Source organism: Pan paniscus, chromosome 17, assembly GCF_029289425.2.
Source record: "Pan paniscus chromosome 17, NHGRI_mPanPan1-v2.0_pri, whole genome shotgun sequence".
In the NCBI taxonomy this organism is placed as follows: Eukaryota; Metazoa; Chordata; class Mammalia; order Primates; family Hominidae; genus Pan; species Pan paniscus.
The window spans coordinates 38,874,936-38,896,104 of record NC_073266.2 but is presented as its reverse complement, the minus strand read 5'-3'; the positions used below and the strand labels follow the sequence as shown (position 1 = coordinate 38,896,104).

At 40.3% G+C, this 21,169-nt stretch overlaps 1 protein-coding gene across 16 annotated transcripts in view; it reads right to left on the bottom strand.

Moving 5' to 3' along the window:
- The window catches only part of GREB1L (GREB1 like retinoic acid receptor coactivator), a 282,480-nt gene that overhangs the window by 46,758 nt on the left and 214,553 nt on the right, over nt 1-21,169 (bottom strand). For all 16 annotated transcript variants that reach the window (XR_010110104.1, XM_063597209.1, XM_057300484.2 and 13 more), the window contains 2 exons: nt 5,416-5,596; nt 1,275-1,467 (listed from right to left, as the gene is read on the bottom strand). Coding sequence is in view for 15 of the 16 variants with exons in the window: in XM_063597209.1 (XP_063453279.1) it covers nt 1,275-1,467; nt 5,416-5,596 (374 nt within the window). In the remaining variant the exon portion in view is untranslated. The remainder of the gene's footprint in view (nt 1-1,274; nt 1,468-5,415; nt 5,597-21,169) is intronic.

Genomic DNA, 21,169 nt, shown 5'->3' with positions numbered 1-21,169 from the left:
GCAGTGACTGCTGAAGACAAGATTCAAGGACCTGAGCTTCCTGCTTGCAAGGAACAAACCAATGCTTGAAGACAAGAGCGCCAAGTCAGAGAACTTACCTACTTCACGACAGAATAAAATGCACTGGGTTGAAAAATAAATGTTAGTTTTATGTAAGACATTTTTGGTGTTTTTTACTTAAACATGTTTATTTTAAAATATCCAGTGTGTTCAATATTTTTAAATGAGGGATCCATTGCTTAATGGCTAATTTTTATTATTTTTATGAAACTCACATTTCTTTTCTTTGATAGTATATTTAGCATACAGTTTCAGGTCATAGAAAATATTTTTCAATATTAGAGATTGGAGTAAAAACTATAAATCCCTGGATATATCCAATGTTGAGATGGGTAGTCTCAACACATTCACTGCTACTATGGAGTTATCTAAAGTAACAGTGCCATCATCCCATTTCATACAGAAGACTGTGAAAACTGATTTAAAACAAAAACCCAGTTGCTGGAGGAGCAAGAAAGTAATTAACAGTGATGCAGATCATCAGACTAAAACATGACAAAAAGGCCATCCAAGAGGACAATAAAATTTCCAGGTCTCAGGGTGAAATTAATCATGTGAAGGCACAAAGGAAATCCAGGATATTGATGATGGCCTCAGATAACAACAACATTTTCTTTTTGAAAAATTATATACGACAGATAATTTTGTATCTGCATGATACCTAAGAACCACCTAATCAAATTTATATAGGATATTATTCACAAGCCTTTAGTCTTATAATAATTGTAAATATATGGAACTTTTGGAAGATACAGAATTATGTTAGTTTTTTGTTTTTTTTTTTTGAGACGGAGTCTCGCTCTGTCCCCCAGGCTGGAGTGCAGTGGCACAATCTCCGCTCACTGCAACCTCCGCCTCCCGGGTTTAAGTGATTCTCCTGCCTCAGCCTCCTGAATAGCTGGGATTACAGGCGTGTGCCAGCACACCCAGCTAATTTTTTGTATTTTTAGTAGAGACGGGGTTTCACCGTGTTAGCCAGGATGGTCTCGATCTCCTGACCTTGTGATCCACCCGCCTCGGCCTCCCAAAGTGCTGGAATTATAGGTGTGAGCCACCGCACCCAGCCAGATTTTTGAACTCTTACATAAAGCATTACGTTAGATTTTGAATTCTTATGAATATGGTCTTAAGCCATGACACATTTTGTTACAAGGTCCTACCCTCTTGGGAACTGAGAACATGACAGTGTATCAGACAGCAGGCAAGAGACTCACCCCAGTATCCAGCTGTATCCAGTGAACCTCATTGCTAGAGCTAATGCGGGACTGTTGGGTCTGCAGAGTGTATGGGAAGGAGCTGACCTGGAGCACCAGGAGGTTGAAAGCTTCCAGAACTTCTCTGCAATTAATGACTCTATCAGCTAGCCCATGACTGGGTTCGCTATGTGACAAAGAGCCTGAAATGACACTGTAGAAAAATTGAAAGTCATATTAATACCTCATTTAACCAAGTAGATATAGAATCAGACACTAACATGGACATACTGTTTTAGTTTTTATTTTTCTATCTCTTTTCAATTGGGAGCAGAGAAGAAACAACTAAAATTTGACACGGAAGGGAAAAAAAATTTACATTCCTTCTTTTCAGACAGATTTCAGGAATATGTATTTTTTTTCCTTTTCACTTTATTCCCAATATACCTCAAAGTGCAAACTCAGTCATTTAGGCCAGTGATATCTAAATCTGCAGTTGGGCCAGGCATGGTGGCTCAGGTCTGTAATCCCAGCACTTTGGGAGGCCAAGGCAGATGGACCACCTGAGGTCAGGAGTTCAAGACCAGCCTGGCCAACATGGTGAAACCCCGTCTCTATTAAAAAAAAATACAAAAAAAATTAGCTGGGTGTGGCGGTGTGTGCCTGTAATCCTAGCTACTCGGGAGGCTAAGGCAGGAGAATTGCTTGAACCAGGAGGAGGAGGTGGCGGTGAGCAGAAATCACGCCACTGTGCTCCAGCCTGGGCAACACAGCTAGACTGTTTAAAAAAAAAAACAAAACCCCAAAACAACAACAACAAAAAATTAAATTCAGAGAAGTCCCAACATGTATCCTCAGAAATATCACCCAAAACTTTCAAAGATGAGGTGTACGGGGTCAATGAGCTATTCCTGCTCATAGAAGACTAACAAGACCTGAACAGATGTGGGCAAAATTTCTTTTCCCGCTCTCTCTCCCTCCCTCCCTTCCTTTCTTCAAAATCTAACAAGTTCTACAAGATCTTATTTATACCTATGTATGGCTCTAGGTTTCAGATTGTGGAGTATTATCAAACACTTTCTGGCTTCTGAAAAAGAGCTTTGCAATTCTGACATTTCCCTACCACAAACCAAAAACTTCCAGATTCCTAACCTCAGCATCTCCTGGAGAAAAGAACATCTAAAAATGCTTGATGATGTCTGAAATTTCTCTCCCCACTACATGGTGAGGACAAACCATGATATGTAATACACGATGACTATTTGCCACCCCCCACCCCTGCTGATTTGCTTTTTGATCCATAGGAGCAAAGATGCCCCCTACCAGATAATTACTAGAATTTGATCTAGGAGCAAATATGGATCCATATTTGACTTTTTTTTTTTTTTTTTTTTTTGAGACGGAGTCTCTCTCTGTGTCACCCAGGCTGGAGTGCACTGGCATAATCTCCGCTCACTGCAACCTCTGCCTCCTGGGTTCAAGTGATTCTCCTGCTTCAGCCTCCCTAGTAGCTGGGATTACAGGCATGTGCCACCACGCCCAGCTAATTTTTTTGTATTTTTGGTAGAGACGGGGTTTCACCATGTTGGCCAGGCTGGTCTTGAACTCTTGTCCCCAAGTAATCCACCCACCTTGGCTTCTCAAAGTGCTGGGATTATAGGTGTGAGCCACCGCACCCTGCCAACTTTTCTTTCATTAATAAGTTCATCCAGGCCAGGCATGGTGGCTCACGCCTGTAATCCCAGCACTTTGGGAGTCCAAGGTGGGTGGATCACGAGGTCAGGAGTTCAAGGCTGGCCTGGCCGAGATGTTGAAACCCCATCTCTACTAAAAATACAAAAATTAGCCAGACGTGTGGAGGGCATCTGTAATCCCAGCTACTCAGGAGGCTGAGGCACAGAATTGCTTGAACCTGGAAGGCGGGGGTTGCAGTGAGCCGAGATCGCATCACTTCACTCCAGCCTGGGTGACAGAGACTCTATCTCAAAAATAATAATAAGTTCATCCAGTAAATATGATACTCTCTTGTTTAAACTGGGAAACTGGGGAAGCTTTCAGGTCATGAAAGTGGCATCTCTATTGCTTTTAAAGGCAAGAGGGAAGAGAGAAGGGCAAGGAAGAAGAGAAACAGTGAGAGAGGAAGGAAAAGAAGCAAGGCCAAATGGAAAAGTGGGGTGGAGGCAGAGAGGGAAGCACATCTCCCTTCCAGGGGCTCATTCATCTTAACCTCCTTATTGCTGTCCTTTCTCTAACGAAGCTGAGTTCCACAAAGCTCTTAAAACAAAATTTTTTCAGGAATCTCTAAATTCATCCAGAGTGTAGTGATATGGTTTGGCTCTGTTTCCCCACCCAAATCTTATCTTGTAGCTCCCATAATTCCCATGTGTTGTGGGAGGGACCCGGTGGGAGATGATTGAATTATGGGGATGGGTCTTTCCCATGCTGGTCTTGTGATAACGAAAGTCTCATGAGATCTGATAGTATCATAAGGGGGAGTTTCTGGCTGGAGAAATTTGCATAAGTAACAAGGAGCGGAATCTTAATCCCCAAGACAATGGGGGAAAATGTCTCCAGGGCATGTCAGAGGTCTTCAGGGCAGCCCCTCCCATCCACAGACCTAGAGGCCTAGGAGGAAAAAGTATTTTTGTGGGCCAGGAGGGAAAAGTGGTTTTTTGGGGCAGGCCCTGTGCTGTGTGCAGCCTAGGGACTTGGAGCCCCACATCCTAGCTGCTCCAGCCATGACTAAAGGGGCCAATGTACAGCTTGGGCTGTTGCTTCAGAGGGTGGAAGCAGCTTCCACATGGTGTTGAGCCTGTGGGTACACAGAAGTCAACAACTGAGGTTTGGGAGCCTCTGCCTAGATTTCAGATGTATGGAAATGCCTGTATGCCCAGGCAAAAGTTTGCTGCAGGGGTGGGGCCCTCATGGAGAACCTCTGCTAGGGCAGTGTGGAAGGGAAATGTGGGGTCAGACCCACCACACTGAGTTCCTACTGGTGCCAGTAGCCTCTTTGTTTTAGCCAATTTCTCCCATTTGTAATGGCTGTATTTATCCAATGCCTGTACCCCCATTCTATCTAGGAAGTAACTAACTTGCTTTTGATTTTACAGGCTCATAGGCAGAAGGGACTTGCCTTGTCTCAGATGAGACTTTGGACTTGGATTTTTGGGTTAATGCTGAAAAGAGTTGAGACTTTGGGAGACTGTTGGGAAGGCATAATTGGTTTTGAAATGTGAAGATATGAGATTTGGGAGGGGCCAGGGGCAGAAAGATATGGTTTGGCTCTGTATCCCCACCCAAATCTCATCTTGTAGCTCCCATAATTCCCACGTGTTGTGGGAGGGACCCAGTGGGAGATGACTGAATTATGGAGGCGGGTCTTTCCCGTGTTGTTCTTGTGACAGTAAGTCTCACGAGATCTGATGATATTATCAGAGGTTTCTGCTTTTACATCTTCCTCATTCTCTCTTTGCCTGCCGCCATCCATGTAAGATGTGACTTGCTCCTCCCTGCCTTATGCCATGATTGTGAGGCTTCCCCAGCTACGAGGAGCTGTGAGTCCAATGAAACCTCTTTTGTAAATTTTCCCAGTCTCGGGTATGTCCTTATTAGCACCATGAAAATGGACTAATATATGTAGTTAACATAAAACCAACATGAAATCGATGAGAGAAGTCGAGGAAGCAAGAAAAGGGTAGGAAAAAGTTACCAGTAAGAAGATGGCAAAGATTAGGGTCCCTGGGCTTTGGAATCACCTTTAACACATTTTCTTTTCTTTCTTTTTTTTTTTCTTTTTTTTTTTTTGAGACAAAGTCTCACTCTGTCACCCAAACAGGAGTGCAGTGGTGTGATCTTGGCTCACCGGAACCTCCAGCGCCTGGGTTCAAACAATTCTCCTGCCTCAGCCTCCCAAGTAGCTGGGATTACAGGCATGCACTACCAGGCCCAGCTAATTTTTGTATTTTTAGCAGAGATGGGGTTTCACCATGTTGGCCAGGCTGGTCTCTAACTCCTGACCTCAAGTGATCCACCCACCTCAGCCTCCCAAAGTGTTGGGATTACAGGTGTGAGCCACCGCGCCTGGCCATCTTTAACATATTTCATTAGGTAACAATTATTCCTGTAGAAGGGAGACTCCATTTGCTCACTCTGAACCAATCACCTCGTTAGTTCCACATGGGAGTTGTCATGAACTAGCACAAACAGTGTGTACGGGTTCTGTTTCACTCTCCTCATAAAAACTTCAAACTTGGTTTGAATCTCATTGTCTAGACGAACAACATATTTTTCTGCTCTCTGATGGGCTGTCCCATTTTCCTCCAGACCCAAGTCTACAAGGACACCTGCCAAGAAGAAAAAAGTTCATCTTTTAACACACTTTTACACATACACACACACACAGGAGATAGACTTGAGTTCATTGTCAGCTGACACTGGGTACCAGCTGTATGAAGAGATTTACAGAGCAGAAGTTTTTTCTTTCTTATGTTCCCCATCACAGTATGAGGAGGAAATATCAGATATCCTTTTTTTTGTAACACTGCCGCTCACCTCCCATCCCTGACACAAATACAGGGAACATTCTGGTACATGAGATAAAGGCAGCTGAGTGTATGAGACCTTTGCTTCATTAAATTCTATTTGTATATAACATGCTGCTGCTAATGGCTTCAACAGGCCACCTGGAAAAAAATTAAGCTTTGGGCTACAGCTCTTGACCAAATTAATATAAGCCTTTTTAACCCTAAATTTGGCAACAAACCATATACAAGAAAAAAAAAAACCAATATAATGTTCAAGGATACCACGTTAGATTGTCAGCTTTTTATGGTAGTGTTTTACTCATTTTTATACAGTGACCATCTTGCACAGTATTTAGAGCACTGGCAGACCTCAGTGACTGTCGGATTTAGGTACCAACTTAATAAACTGAACTGAATTAGTCATGATTGCTATATTCTCAAAATGTTAGAAACTATGAAACTTTGATACTGTATCATTATCTCTGTCTATAATAAAATTACTTCTGCACACATCTAAAGTAGTTCTAGGCACATAAAACTGTTGTTGAGATAATTGATTAAAAGAAGAAATCTTCCTTTAAATGAAGAGACTTATGAATTATATTGACTTAATTTTATCTGTCTTTTCTTTTAATATAAATGCAGCTCAGTGAACAATTACATGCAATTAGCATCTAGAATCTGTAATACTAACAGGCCTAAATGGTATAACAGAAAAAAAGTTTTACCATATGAAAAATTCTTTATACCAGAAAAGGTGGAGAGAAAGGTAATTTTGCTTTCAAACACTGTTCATTAGGAGGCTTTACTCACCATTTGTTTTCAATTCCCACCCAAATGTAGTCAAATTTTGCTGTGAATATTTCCAAAAGCCATCAATCAAACATTTAATTTGGCAGGTACTGTGATTTTTTGTGAAAGTGGATTGTGGCTGGGTGTGGTGGCTCATGCCTGTAATTCCAGCACTTTGGGAAGCTAAGACAGGCGCACCACTTGAGGCCAGGAGTTCCAGACCAGCTTGGGCAACATAGTGAGACCTTATCTCTATAAAAAATACAAACATTAGCCGGGTGTGGTGGCGCACGCCTGTAGTCCCAGCTACTCAGAAGGCTGAGGAGGAGAATTGCTTCAACCCAGGAGGCCGAGGTTGTGGTGTGCCGAGATCACACCACTGCACTCCAGCCTGGACAATACAGTGAGACTGTTTCAAAAAAAAAAAAAAAAAAGAAACAAAAGAGAGGAAAAAACTCATTCAACCTTCGATAGCTATTTATTGATCATCTACTGTGTGCCATGCCACTTACTGTGCTAGGTCTGGGGATAGAGGGGAACAGGACTAAGATCTAAATCTCATGGAGTTCATGATGGAGAAGACAGAAAATTCTGAAGAGTGTCATGATGGAGACAAGGTACTATGGGGTAGGCAGAGGAAGCAGGTAGAGGCATTAGACAAAAGAACCTACTTAATCTCTGAAGTGTCTGTTTCCTTATCTGTAAAATAGGGAGTGTAGTACCAGTTGCAAATTAGTCTGTATTTCCTGTTTATCCTTAGGAAATAAGCAGCGTGAGTTAAGCCATCCTAAAAAGATCATAAATAATTCATAAAGAGGATAAAATATACTGTATTGATAATTAAGAGTTTGCTGCCTTTCAAAACAAATGAAATAAAGACCGACTGTGGCTTTTTGGCTAAGGTCCAGTGTAAAGATGACTGTATATCTTTGACAGGTCAATTCCATACATTCCCTTACTGGAAAAACAAAGTTCCAGAAATCTAAGAGGTTGTTTTCTTCGATATAACACGGTATATTAGTCCATAACTATGCAGGGTACTGGCTCTGTCCTCAGCAGGCACATCAGAGCTACCTGATTGTTTTATTTGCAGCTGGGCATTTTTAGCAGATCATCCCTACTTTTAAATTGTGTTATAGACTTGCTTTTATTTTTGTTTTTTTTTCCTCATAATGAAAGTGATAGATACTTATTTTGGAAAAACTGGAAAGTATAGAGATACATTTAAAAATAAAAATGTATCCATAATTCTTTAATTCACTGCTTCCATTTTTGTGCTTTCTTTCCTGTTTTTTTTTTCTATGCATATTGTGCAGCCTGACTCACATTTTGTAATTGTATATCCTGAGATATATATATATATATTTGGCTTATAACTACAAAGAAACAAAACAAGTAAGAACAAAACTATCATTGTTTACTAATAATATGTCTGTGTAGAAAACACAAAATAATCTATGGATGAATCAATAAGAATTTAGTTGATAGATTCAAAATCAATTTACAAAGATCAGTTGCATTTCTGTACACAAGCAGTAGTTAGGAAGTGTACTTTAAAAAAACATTTACAGTAAGTTCAAAAAATATTATGTATCTAGGAATAAATCTTACAAAACGTATGTAAGACCTTTATGGAGAAAATGATGAAACTATTAATTACGTTAAAAATGATCTAAATAGAGCTACATCATAAAATAAAAATTAAATTTTCCTCAAACTTATCTAGAGACTTAATGTAATTCCAATAAAATTGCATTTTTTAAAAAAATATTTAAAGAGACAAGAGTCTTGTTCTGTCACCCACGCTGACTGCAGTCGTGTGATCACATCTCACTGTGGCCTTGAGCTACTGGGCTCAAGCTATCCTCCTGCCTCAGCGTCCTGAGTAGCTGGGCCTCCAGGCATGTGCTAGCATGCCTGGCTACGATTTTTTTTTTTTTTTTTTATAGAGATGGGGGTCTCGCTATGTTGCCCACGCTGGTCTCAAACCCCTGGCCTCAAGCAGTCCTCCAGCTTTGGCCTCTCAAAGCACTGGGATTATAGGCATGATCCTAGCCCAACAGGTTTGATTTTTAAAATTTTACTTGAAAAAATGTTTTCAAAATGTATATGGCCGAGCAAAGAACCAAAAAGAGTCAAGATAGTTCTGAAGTAGAAAACATGGGAGAGGTTTGTCTCACTGGAAATTAAGAATTTCTTTGTTAATAAGACAGTGGTTTGGGCACAGGAGTATGAGTTAGTAATTGTGTAATTACCAGAAAAAAAGTCAAAGAAGTGAATATATTGTAGATAATGAGAACTAGGTTTCTTCCTGTCAGAGAAAGAAGTTACAAATAACTCATATTTTTAAACATAGATAGGTAGATATAGAAATAGAGAGGTATATGTGTGCATTCATGGGTTAATATACATACATATCATTTCCTAGCTCTGTCTGCTGAGTGGACTTAGGCACAATGACATCCTAGTAGCAATGGGCACACTTAACACCCACATTTTGATTTCTAAATACCATTCTTCAATACAAGGAATCAGGTTTCTTGGAAAAAAGGTTAATCCCAGTGTTGAGGCAGAACAATACAAAGTAACCCTCGAAGAAAGTAAGAAAACAGTATGTGAAAATGGATGATAATATGTTAAAAAAAACCCACAAGAGCCTGCCTGAAGGCGCCTCCAATGGCCAATGCTGGAAAATTTGAGCAAAATAATAATGATCATCACTATAGTGTTGGAAATAACCCATAGAATAAAATAAAAATGACCTGTATTTATAAATACATACATAAATGAGGAGGAACAGCTTTTCCTTACAGAATTTAATTAACAAACTCCTACTAGTAAATGTAGGGGAAAAATGACAGAAAATCATCAACTTGGAAATACTACAATAAATTGCAGGCAAGATCCACTAATGGATGCAAAAATTAGTGGTTGAAAGTTTGATGAAAACAGGATATTACCATTGCTCAAAATATTTCCACAAGATTTTAAATCACTTCCAAAGAAGAAACTCGTAACTTTACAATGCAGAAACTTGGCAGACATACCTTAATCAAGTGATAAAGGTTAACATCACCAATAATAAAACATCAACCTCATGTACTCCCTGACATGATGCAATGAGGACACAGTATCACTTTTGTGGTTTTCTTGCCAAAAACTCAAAACCTCAATTTAATTGTGAGAAAACTCAAACATTCCCTACACAAAACAATTGATTAGTATTCACTTAAGGTCATGAAAAGCCAGGAAAGACTGAAGAAATGTCATAGATTGCAGGAGATGAAGAGGACATAACTGAATGCAATGTGTGAACCTGGACTGGAACCTGGAACAGGAAAAACGACACGAAGAGAAAGATTGGTGAGATCTTTCGTTAACAGTATCATTCTGGCACTGAGTTCCTGCTCTGATAATTGTATTATAGTTAGGTAAGTTGTTAACTTTAAGAGAAACTGAGTGAAGGGTTTAGCGAACTCTATGATTTTTTAACAGCGTTAGTGATTAAGCATGTATTCACATATAATTTACCCATTTATAATGTATAATTCAATGGCTTTTAGTATATATTCATGGAGTTGGACAACGGTCACCACAATTTTAAAACATTTTCATCACCTCCTAAGGAAACTCCATACATTTTACCCCTCAATTCTTCCCTCAACACCCCCATCCCTAGGCAATCACAGTCTACTTTGTGTCTCTATACACTGGCTTATTCTAGACATTTCATGCAAGTGGGATTGTACAAGATGCAATCTTGTGTGATTGGCTTCTTTCACTTGGAATAATGTTTTCAAGTTTCATCCATGTTGTAGTATGCATCAATACTTTATTTCTCTTTATTGTTAATATTCCATTGTATGGATATACCACATTTTATTTATCCATTCATCACTTGGTGGATATTTGGGTTTTTCTGCTTTTTTGCTATTATGAATAATGTTGCTATGAACATTTGTATTTTTGCATGCACGTATATTTTCACTTCTCTCTCATTTCGTTTTTTTTTTTTTTTTTTTTTTTTCAGATGGAGTCTCGCTGTGTTGCCCAGGATGGAGTGCAGTGGCATGATCTCGGCTCACTGCGAGCTCCACCTCCTGGGTTCATGCCATTGTCCTGCCTCAGCCTCCTGAGTAGCTGGGACTACAGGTGCATGCCACCATGCCCGGCTAATTTTTTTGCATTTTTAGTAGAGACAGGGTTTCACTGTGTTAGCCAGGATGCTCTCAATCTCCTGACCTTGTGATCCGCCCGCCTTGGCCTCCCAAAGTGCTGGGATTACAGGTGTGAGCCACTGCGCCCGGCTCATTTCATATCTTGGAGTGGAATTTCTGGATCATAGAGTAACTCCATATTTAATCATTTGGACAACCACTAGACTGTTTTCTAAAGCGGCTGTACCATTTTAAATTCCTAACAGCAGTGTACGAGGTTCCAATTTATCCACATATTCAACAATTCTTACTACCTCTCTTTTATGGGTCATACTAGTGGGGTGTGTAGCAGTCTCTCATTGTGGTTTTGATTCGCATTTCTCCAATGGCTAATGAGGAACATCTTTTCATGTGTTCATTGGCCATTCATGTATCTCCTTTGGACAGATGCCTATTCAGATCCTTCATCCATATCTTAATTAAACAATTTGTCTTCTTATTATTGAGTTGTAACAGGTCCTTGAATATTGTAGATATAGTCCTGTATCAGATAAATGATTTCCAAATAGTTTCTCCCACTCTGTGGCTTGTCTTTTCACTTTCTTGATGAGGTCCTTTGAAGTACAAATATTTAGAATTTTGAGGATTGTCCAGTTTATGTATAAAAGTTTATGCTTTTGGTGTCATATACAAGAAATAATTATTAGTATTCCAAGGTCACAAAGATTTATACCCATTTTCTTCTAAGAATTTTGTAATTGTAACTCTTACATTTAGGTCTTTGATCCATTTTGAGTTATTTTTTGTATGTGAGGTAGAGGTCAAACTTTATTCTTTTGCATGTGGATATTCAGTTGTCCCAGCATCATTCGTTGAAAAGACTGTTCTTTCTCTGTTAAACTGTCTTGGCACCCTTGTCAAAATTGAATTGATTGTAAATGGGAGGTTTATTTCTGGAATCTCAATACCATCTTATCTATATGTTTATCATTTTGTCATCACCACACTGTCTTGAGTACAGTAGCTTATATAGTTTACTGTAGCTTAAAATGGGGAAGTGAGAGTCTTCCAATGTTATTCTTTTTCAATAATGTTTTGAGTATGCTGGGTCCTCAAATTTCCACATGAAATTTAGGATCAGCTTGTAAATCTCTGCAAAGAAGCCAGCTGGGATTTTGGTAGGGGATGCATTGAATCTGTAGACCAATTTGGGGGAATATGGTCATCTTAAAAATATTAATATATCTTCAATTTTATAAATGTCTTTTCATTTATTTAGGTATTCTTTAATTTTGTTCAGCAATACTTCATTATTTCAAAGCATAAGCTTTGCACTTCTTTTGTCAAATTCATTCCTATGTATTTTTTGGATATTCTTGTGATTAAAATTTTCTCAATTTCATTTTCAGATCCCTTGTACTATTTTTGCAACTTTTTTATGTCTAAAATTATTTTAAAATAAAAAAATTTTTAAGGAGGTATGTGCATACCAAATATTTACTGAAGCACATACATGGCAGGTGGGAGTGTAAATATAATCACTTTGGAAAAAATTTAGCATTCTTTGGTAAAATTTAAAATGTTCATAACCTATGCTCCAACAATTCTATTCCCAGAGAAACTCTTATATGTGTACCAGCACTGTTTGATGTACATTACAAATGTACATCAGTAGTAGAATTGTGCTTTTTAAAAGATATGTGATGTATTTATATAAAAGAATACTAAAAATCAGTAAAATGAATGAATTACAGCTACAAACAACAGCAGGAACAACTTCAGGGACGTAACATTAAGCATAAAATATAAATCACAGGAGAATATGTAGAATGTAGTTCCACTTAGGTTTAAAGTATATGAAATTAAGCACATATGGTTTAGAAGTTAAGGCATTATGGTAAAACTATAAATAAAAGCAAGGGAATGATAAACACAAAATTCAGTGTAATGGTTACCTTTGAAAAGAGAGGGACATTAGCATCAAGGAGGCGCACCAGGGAGGAACAGTCTTCCATGTTCCTTATTTTGGTGGGTAATGAGTGCTCATTCCATTGTGATTTTTTAAATATCCTTTATAAATTTGATCTATTCAATAATTAAAACTTCTTAAAAAGGGGGAATGTAAATTACCCATCCATGTTTTAGAAACTATTTGAGGACAATAATAACTCTACAGAATTCCATCTGAAAGATACATTATCAATGAAAAGCAACTATTTTAACTTCACATTCTATTTTGACTACTACAGAAATGGAAAGACTAGTGTCATAAATACCTGTATACTCTTCAATTAGATTAATCAGTTGTTAATATTTTGCTACATTTGCTTTTCCTTTGTTACTTTTTATTTATTGTTGTGTTTTTGCTAAATAATTTGGAAATAAGTAACGTATATCATAATACTTTACCCTTAAATCCTTCAATATGCTCTTCCTAACAGCAAAGGCATTCTCCTGTATAACTACAATTTCATTATTACATCTATGGAACTGAACCAACATCAGTATAATATTCTTTAATACACAGCCCATATTCGAGTTTCAGTAATTGTCCCAGAGCTGTGTTTTAATTTTTTATATTTTACTCAAGTATCCAATTAAGAATTAAGCATGGGTTTTGGGGCTGGGGAGATTAGGTTTATTAAAGGACACAAAATTTCAGTTAGGAGGAAAAGTTCAGGGAATTGATTGTACAACATGGTAATTATAGTTAATAATAATATATTTTACACTTGAAAATTGCTAAGAGAGTAGATTTTAAATGTTCTTCACCACAAACAAATAATAAGTATGTGAGGTAATGGATATGTTCATTAGTTTGATTTAGCCATTCCATAATGTTTACTTTACATGTCATGTTTTATATCAAAAATATATACAATCTTTGTCCATTAAAAAATAAATGAATTAAGTATTATACTTGGTTGTCATGTCTCTTTATTCTCCATGTTTAAAATAACCAACAGCCTCCCTGACTTTTCTTTTACCTTTTTTCTTTTTAATCTTTCATGACGTTATTTTTAAAAATTCAAGCTAATTATTTTGTAAGATGCCACACCATCTGGATCTGTCTGGAAGCTTCCTTGTGATCAGACTCAGGTTGAACAGTTTTGGCAATTATACCTCATAGGTGACATTGTGTGCTTTTTTGCACATAATGTCAGTTTGTCTCATAACTGGAGATGCCAAATTTTGATTACTTGGTTATGGCAGTGTCTACTGCCAGATCTCTCCATTGTAGAGATACCTTTCCCTCTTTGTTAGCTTTTGATCCATGGGATGATACTTTGAGACTTTGTGAATATTTGTTCCCTGACATTTTTTTTTTTTTTTTTTGAGATGGTGTCTCTCTCTGTACCCAGGCTAGAGTGCAGTGGCGCGATCTCGGCTCACTGCAACCTCTGCCTCTTGGATTCAAGTGATTCCCCTGCCTCGGCCTCCTGAGTAGCTGGGATTACAGGCATGTGCCACTACGCCCGGCTAATTTTTGTATTTATAGTAGAGATGTGGTTTTACCATATTGACCAGGATAGTCTCGATCTCTTGACCTCGTGATCCGCCCCACTCGGCCTCCCAAAGTGCTGGGATTACAGGCGTGAGCGACCGCACCCGGCCCCCTAATGACATTTTATTCAATGGCTTTAGTATCCATCTTTGTCAGAATCAATAATTACACATTGGTACTACAAAGTGGGGATTTTCTAATTCCATCATTTTTCCTGCATTTATTAACTGGTACTCTTCTGTAGAGAAGGCATTCCCCTAACCTCTCACTTCTCCTGTTCCTTTTATTTTTTAGTATTGTTCTGGACTCATGGGTTTTAAAAAATTTTTCAATAGGTTGCAATCCATTGCTATCATTCCTTGTGACGCTCGAAATTTCCAAATTTAGCCATAAATCCCCTCAAGCAGGCTGCCATGTCCTTTTGGCATGCTCCAATCAATCTTTGCACTTTCTCACTTTCTGGCACAACAAAATATTCCAGAAATGTTTCCACTTCAGAGCTGGGACAGTGGGGAACCGTGTTACAAGCCCAAACCTAAATGCTCCATGTGCTCACAGATACGAGTTTGAGACCAGCCTGAGCAACGTGGTGAGATCTTGTCTCTAAAAAAAATTAGCCAAGTGTGGTGGCATGTGCCTGTAGTTCCAAATACTTGGGAGGCTGAGGTGGGAGGATTACTTGAGCCTGGGAGTTCGAGGCTGGAATGGGGCATGATCATGCCACTGCACTCCAACCTGGGCAACAGAGTGAGACCCTGTCTTTCAGTGGACAGGAGGATTTTTCTTTTTTCAAATTATGACTTCACCCTTTTATTGCCAATTTAAACCTAAAATGAATATTTCTTATTTTCCCATTTCCCATTTGAAGTTCCCATCTTTCATTTGAGAACCCTGGTTTTCAACATTCAACTACTGCCGGGCGCGGTGGCTCACGCCTGTAATCCCAGCACTTTGGGAGGCCGAGGCGGGCAGATCATGAGGTCAGGAGATCGAGACCATCCTGACTCTCATGGTGAAACCCCATTTCTATTAAAAATACAAAAAATTAGCCAGGCGCGGTGGCGGGTGCTTGTGGTCCCAGCTACTTGGGAGGCTGAGGCAGGAGAATGGTGTGAACCCGGGAGGCAGAGCTTGCAGTGAGCCGAGATCATGCCACTGCACTCCAGCCTGGGGGACAGAGCGAGACTCCATCTCAAAAAAAAAAAAAAAAAAAAAAAAAAGAACCATTAAGCTATTTACCTATCTGCTCTCTCCTATGATATACACAAAATAGTTTTAAGATTATCAGTAATACTCTCAGTAACAAACATTCTAATTCAAATTCAAGATTTCTTTCCAATCTTTTTCCCCATAGAATATGTCACATTAACAACATACAGTAAGAAAACTGTTAAAAAATTACTTGAATTAATTCTTTTTGCTGTGTGGTTAATGTTATCAATGTGATATGCAGTTAGGTTCCTTCATTTGTTTGTATTAAATTTTAAGTTTGCCTTTCCCCATTATTTTATTTTTGAATATATAAATCATTTTCAAGGCTCAAAAGTCAAAATTATAGTCATTCCATACCTATCTCTTCCATCCCATAGATGAACTTTTTCATTAGGCCGGGTGCAGTGGCTCACACCGGTAATCCCAGCACTTTGGGAGGCCAAGGCGGGTGGATCACCTAAGGTCAGTGGTTCGAGACCAGCCTGGCCAACATGGCGAAACCCCGTCTCTACCAAAAATACAAAAATTAGCTGGGTGTGGTGGTGTGTACCTGTAATCCCAGCTACTCTGGAGACTGAGGCAGGAGGATCACTTGAACCTGGGAAGAGGAGGTCACAGTGAGCCAAGATCGTGCCACTGCACTCCAGCCTGGGTGACAGAGCAAGACTCCACCTCAAAAACGAAAACAAAACAACAAAACAAAAAGAACAAATAAACTTTTTCATTAGCTTCTGACTTAACTTTCATGCTTTGTTATGTTTTTCAAAAATAAGCAGAGGCAAGGAATCTGAAAATGTCAGAAGTGATAAGCAATGGCCAGTCTAAGAAACGTCACTTTTATTCTGTTTCCTTACTAACTTAATTTATCACAGTTCTATGGAATTAAACAAGTTTATTTTTCAAATGAATCATAGGCAAATTGTCACACCTTTCCAACTCCACAATAAAACATGGATATCAGCAGGGCGCACCTGCGGCACTGATGGTGGTACTAAGAGATCCAGGGCTGTGTCTAATTAAATACTAAATCTTACTTTTGACATGAGTGGGAACATAGGAGCACCAGTAACTCTTCTTCCTTCCTGACATCTTGCAACTCATTGAGTTCTAGAACAGAGCCAGTGGTGGTTGGGAGTCACCGTGTTCCCTAAAGGTTTAGATTAATGACCTTTTAGGGAACACATTAACTAATGTCTCTTACTCTTGGCCAAAGTAGATTTCTGGAACATGGGCTTTAATGACTAAATTTGTTTTTACCAGAGGGCCACGAAATCTTAAATATTATTTCTGTGTTTGCCTTTCAAAATAGATTTGAACTTAAAATTCAACAAAATGTTGAATATTTGTTCAGCAAATATTCATGCATAGTAAAATATTCATTTTACTTTCTGGCTGAAGAGAAAGATCATTAATAAACATGCAACTACAACACACAGTGTGTTGAGTGCCAGGGCTGGAGAACTGCAGTGTGTGCATGAGCACCACGCACACACACACAGTGGGAGAAAAGCTGGGAAGGAGCATGCCCTGGCAGCCAGAGGAACCAGAAGGAATCTAATGAAAGGAATGGAGGCCTCCAGTGTTGCCAAAAGCTCAGATAAGGACCGAAAAGGTCATTGGTGATACGGACAAGGGTGCTGTGAGGGTGGGAGCCAGTTTGCCAGGTGTCGGGGAGTGACTGGGAGATGGAGGTGAGGATGGACAGCCCTCTTGGTTTGGCAGTTGGTAGGAGGAGGGGAGCTGGAGGCCAGGTGGGATTAACAGAGTCTTGTTTTGTCTTTGAGAGAGTGGGGCAGGTTGACACTGATGGAACGAGACCCCAGAGAGAAAAAAGTTGAAGCAATGAGAGAGAAGAAAAGCAATAGCGTGAGGTTCCTCAAAGGTGGAAACTGTATCTGGGGTGAGGTGTGTGGGTCAGGCTGAAACAGAGCAGGGCAGCTCCTCCACTGATCAGCAGGGAAGGGGACAGGTGTATACACAGTTAGGTTTCTAGATTCCCAGGCAGGAAGTTGTTGGGTTTTTTTCTTTTTCTTTTTCTTTTTTTTTTTTTTGAGATGGAGTCTCACTCTGTCACCCAGGCTGGAGTGCAGTGATGCGATCTCGGCTCACTGCAACCTCTGCCTCCCAGGTTCAAGTGATCCTCCCACCTCAGCCTCCTGAGTAGCTGGGATTATAGGTGCATGCCACCATGCTTGGCTAATTTTTGTGTTTTTAGTAGAGACAGGGTTTCACTATGTTGGCCCGGCTGGTCTCGAACTCCTGACCTCAGGTGATCCACCTGACTCAGTCTCCCAAAGTGCTGGGATTATAGGCATGAGCCACCATGCCTGGCCTAGAGGTAAGTTTTTATTTGAAGTTTTTGTTTGTTTTTTTCTTTGGGTGGGGCAGCATGGTCATTTGCTAAGAGAGAAGGATAAGGGATGAAGTCTGGGGTTTGAGGAGTGAAATGGAGTCCATGACAGCCACTGTGGAGAATGGGAGAGAGAACCAACTAAAGAATCAAAAAAGGGCTATGCACAGTGGCTCACGCCTGTAATCCCAGCACTTTGGGAGGCCGAGGCGGGTGGATCACCTGAGGTCAGAAGTTCGAGACCAGCCTGGCCAACATGGTGAAACCCCATCTCCACCAGAAATACAAAAATTAGGCTGGGAGCATTGGCTCACACCTGTAATTGCAGCACTTTGGGAGGCCAAGGTGGGTGGATCACCTGAGGTCAGGAGTTTGAGACTAGCATGACCAACATGGTGAAACTCCGTCTATATAAAACAATTAGCCGGGTGTGGTGGTGCATGCCTGTAATCCCAGCTACTCAGGAGACTGAGGTAGGAGAATCGCTTGAACCCGGGAGGCGGCGGTTGCAGTGAGCCAAGTCTGTGCCATTGCACTCCAACCTGGGCAACAAAAGCGAAACTCTGTCTCAAAAATAAACAACAAAAAAAAATTAGCTGGGCATGGTGGCACATGCCTGTAATCCCAGCTACTTGGGAGGCTGAGGTAGAAGAATTGCTTGAACCTGGGAGGTGGAGGTTGCAGTGAGCCGAGATCATGCCATTGTACTCCAGCCTGGGCCACAAGAGCGAAACTGCATCTCAAAACAAAAACAAAAACGAAAACAAAAACAAGACAAAACAAAACAAAACAAGAATTTAGTACGGCATCAACTGGAAAGGTTGATTTTTTCCCCACACAGTGAGAACATGTTGTATATGTGTGGCCTGAAGGAGAGTGTGGCCTGAAATTGGGAACATCTGAATGGGTGATTCCAGGATTAGGCAGGGTCCAGCGTATGACGAGGGGGGCAGTGGTTGTGGCTGTGGTGAAGCGGGGGGTAAATGTGCCTGAGGGTGAGAACGGAAGCTACTGAGAGCTGGGTAGTGGCTGGGCCATTCCCCGGACAGCAATGCATGTGCTGGGTTATGCTTGCACAGAGCAATCTCTCGTGTTTCCTCTACCTCAGGACAGAGCAGTTTCCCAGTACATTCTTCCTGGGCACCTGTTCCCTGTGTCTTAGTCACTGAACAAAAAATACTGTCTTTTTTTCTGTTGAACTTTTAAGTGACCAACAAGGGAGTATAAGGTTGGTGAGACCAAAAAAATATGTCTTTTTTTTTTATTAAAAAAATTTTTTTTGTTATTTATTGTTATCTTACAGAAGAAAGCTCTGCCACAAGAAAATCTGTTTTTAGAAACTGAGAATGCCGGCCATGCGCGGTGGCTCACTCCTGTAATCCCAGCACTTTGGGAGGCCGAGGTGGGCAGATCCCCTTGAGGTCAGGAGTTCAAGACAAGCCTGGCCAACATGGTGAAACCCTGCCTCTACTAAAAGTACAAAAATTAGCTGGGCATGGTGGCGGGCGCCTGTAATCCAAGCTACTCGGAAGGCTGGGGCAGGAGAATCACTTGAACCTGAAGGGCAGAGGTTGCAGTGAGCCGAGATTGTGCCACTGCACTCCAGCCCGGGCAACAAGAGCGAAACTCCGTCTCAAAAAAAAAAAAAAAAAAAGTAAAGAAAAAGAAAAGAAAGTGGGAATGCCTTCCTCTCTCTCTTCACTTCCCCCGCAATGTCTACTGTTTCCTTAAAACTGCCTTATGTCCATTTGAATAGAGTAATCTCTATATCAGCAGACAAATACGTCTCTCTGGCTTTGTTATAATCATCCATATGTTAAAGTATCAGATTTGTGTCATTCCCCTGACAGGATAAAACTTCCTTGCCTGGATACCTCCAGATTTGCTCCCATTTGCTGGGGCTCCCACCAACACCATTTTACAAGCAGGGAGGCGAAAAACGGACAGTCACTTCCTGTACTTCTCTCTCCCACCTTGAACTGAAATGGGCTTGCCTTCGGATTGCACCAGTATGCTAGTATTCTCATTCACAGGATGAGGGGTCCTCCGAATTAGAATTATGCTACCACTTCAGATTTCTAAAAAAAGGACACTAAAATAAAATAATTTCCTATAGTATAAAAATGCTCCTTCCCCACTGATCACTCCAGCAGTTACAAGTCTATGTTACGCAAACTTAAAAGATGTTAAACCCGCTCAATTTCTTTTTTTTTTAACCTTCAAATTCTGTCCATGATATTTTGTTTTGTTTTCCTTTTTCCTCCTCCCTCCCCTCTTTGCTTCATTTCTTCATCAGAATGTGAGCTGAGGTTTCAAATGCTTCACTTTAGTGCTGGATCTGCAACAACGTGATGGTTTCTATTTTCATCCTTTTACTTTCAGCCATGCAGGCACTGCCAAGGATGTGCCCTTTCTGCATACTCTGGCAGCTCTTCCCTGCCTGGGTGCTTTTCCTGGCAGACTCTGCTAGAATGCTTTCTTTAGTAAAGGAGGCAAATGGAACCAGGACACAGAGACCTTGGACACTGTTTCTCCTTCTGCCCATCTCTTTCTCCTTCTGGCCCTCCATTCAAACATCAGTTGAGAACCTGCTGGTGCCAGGCCCAAGAGAGGCATGAAACGAGGCACTAGACATGCAACAATAAAAAAACTGTCCTTGGGCCGGGCGTGGTGGCTCACACCTGTAATCCCAGCACTTTGGGAGGCCGGAACGGGTGGATCACCTGAGGTCGGAAGTTCGAGACCAGCCTGACTGACGTGGAGAAACCCTGTCTCAACTAAAAATACAAAAAAATTAGCCAGGCATGGTGGCGCATGCCTGTAATCCCAGCTACTCTGGAGGCTGAGGCAGAAGAATCGCTTGAACCCGGGAGGTGGAGGTTGTGGTGAGCCAAGATCGCGCCACTGCACTCCAGCCTGTACAACAAGAGCAAAACTCGGCCTCAAAAAAAAAAAAAAAAAAAAAACTGTCCTTGCTCTCAAGGTACTACCCTCTGTGATCTCAGGCAAACTAGGCTCTTCTCAATTCACATGATGACATATGAGGAAACTAAGTCAGATGATTTCTTAAAAACTTTCTGTTTTAACAGCTATGATTTTAAAGAGTTATTTTAATGGATGCTCTCCTGCTATTTATTCTACCCGGAGCAATTTCTCCGTACATTTTAACACGCTTCTAGTCCTTTCTCTTCTATCAATTGATGTGTGTTCCAACAATATGAAGGTATTTAAATATCAAAATAAATACTTTTTTTGTAATTATGATGTGACTATACATTCATTAAGAATGATGCTCACAAAAGATGTTCATGACATGGAAAAAGGTACACACTGTAATGCCAAGTGAAAACAACAGAGGTAGGGAAGAGAGGTGGAAC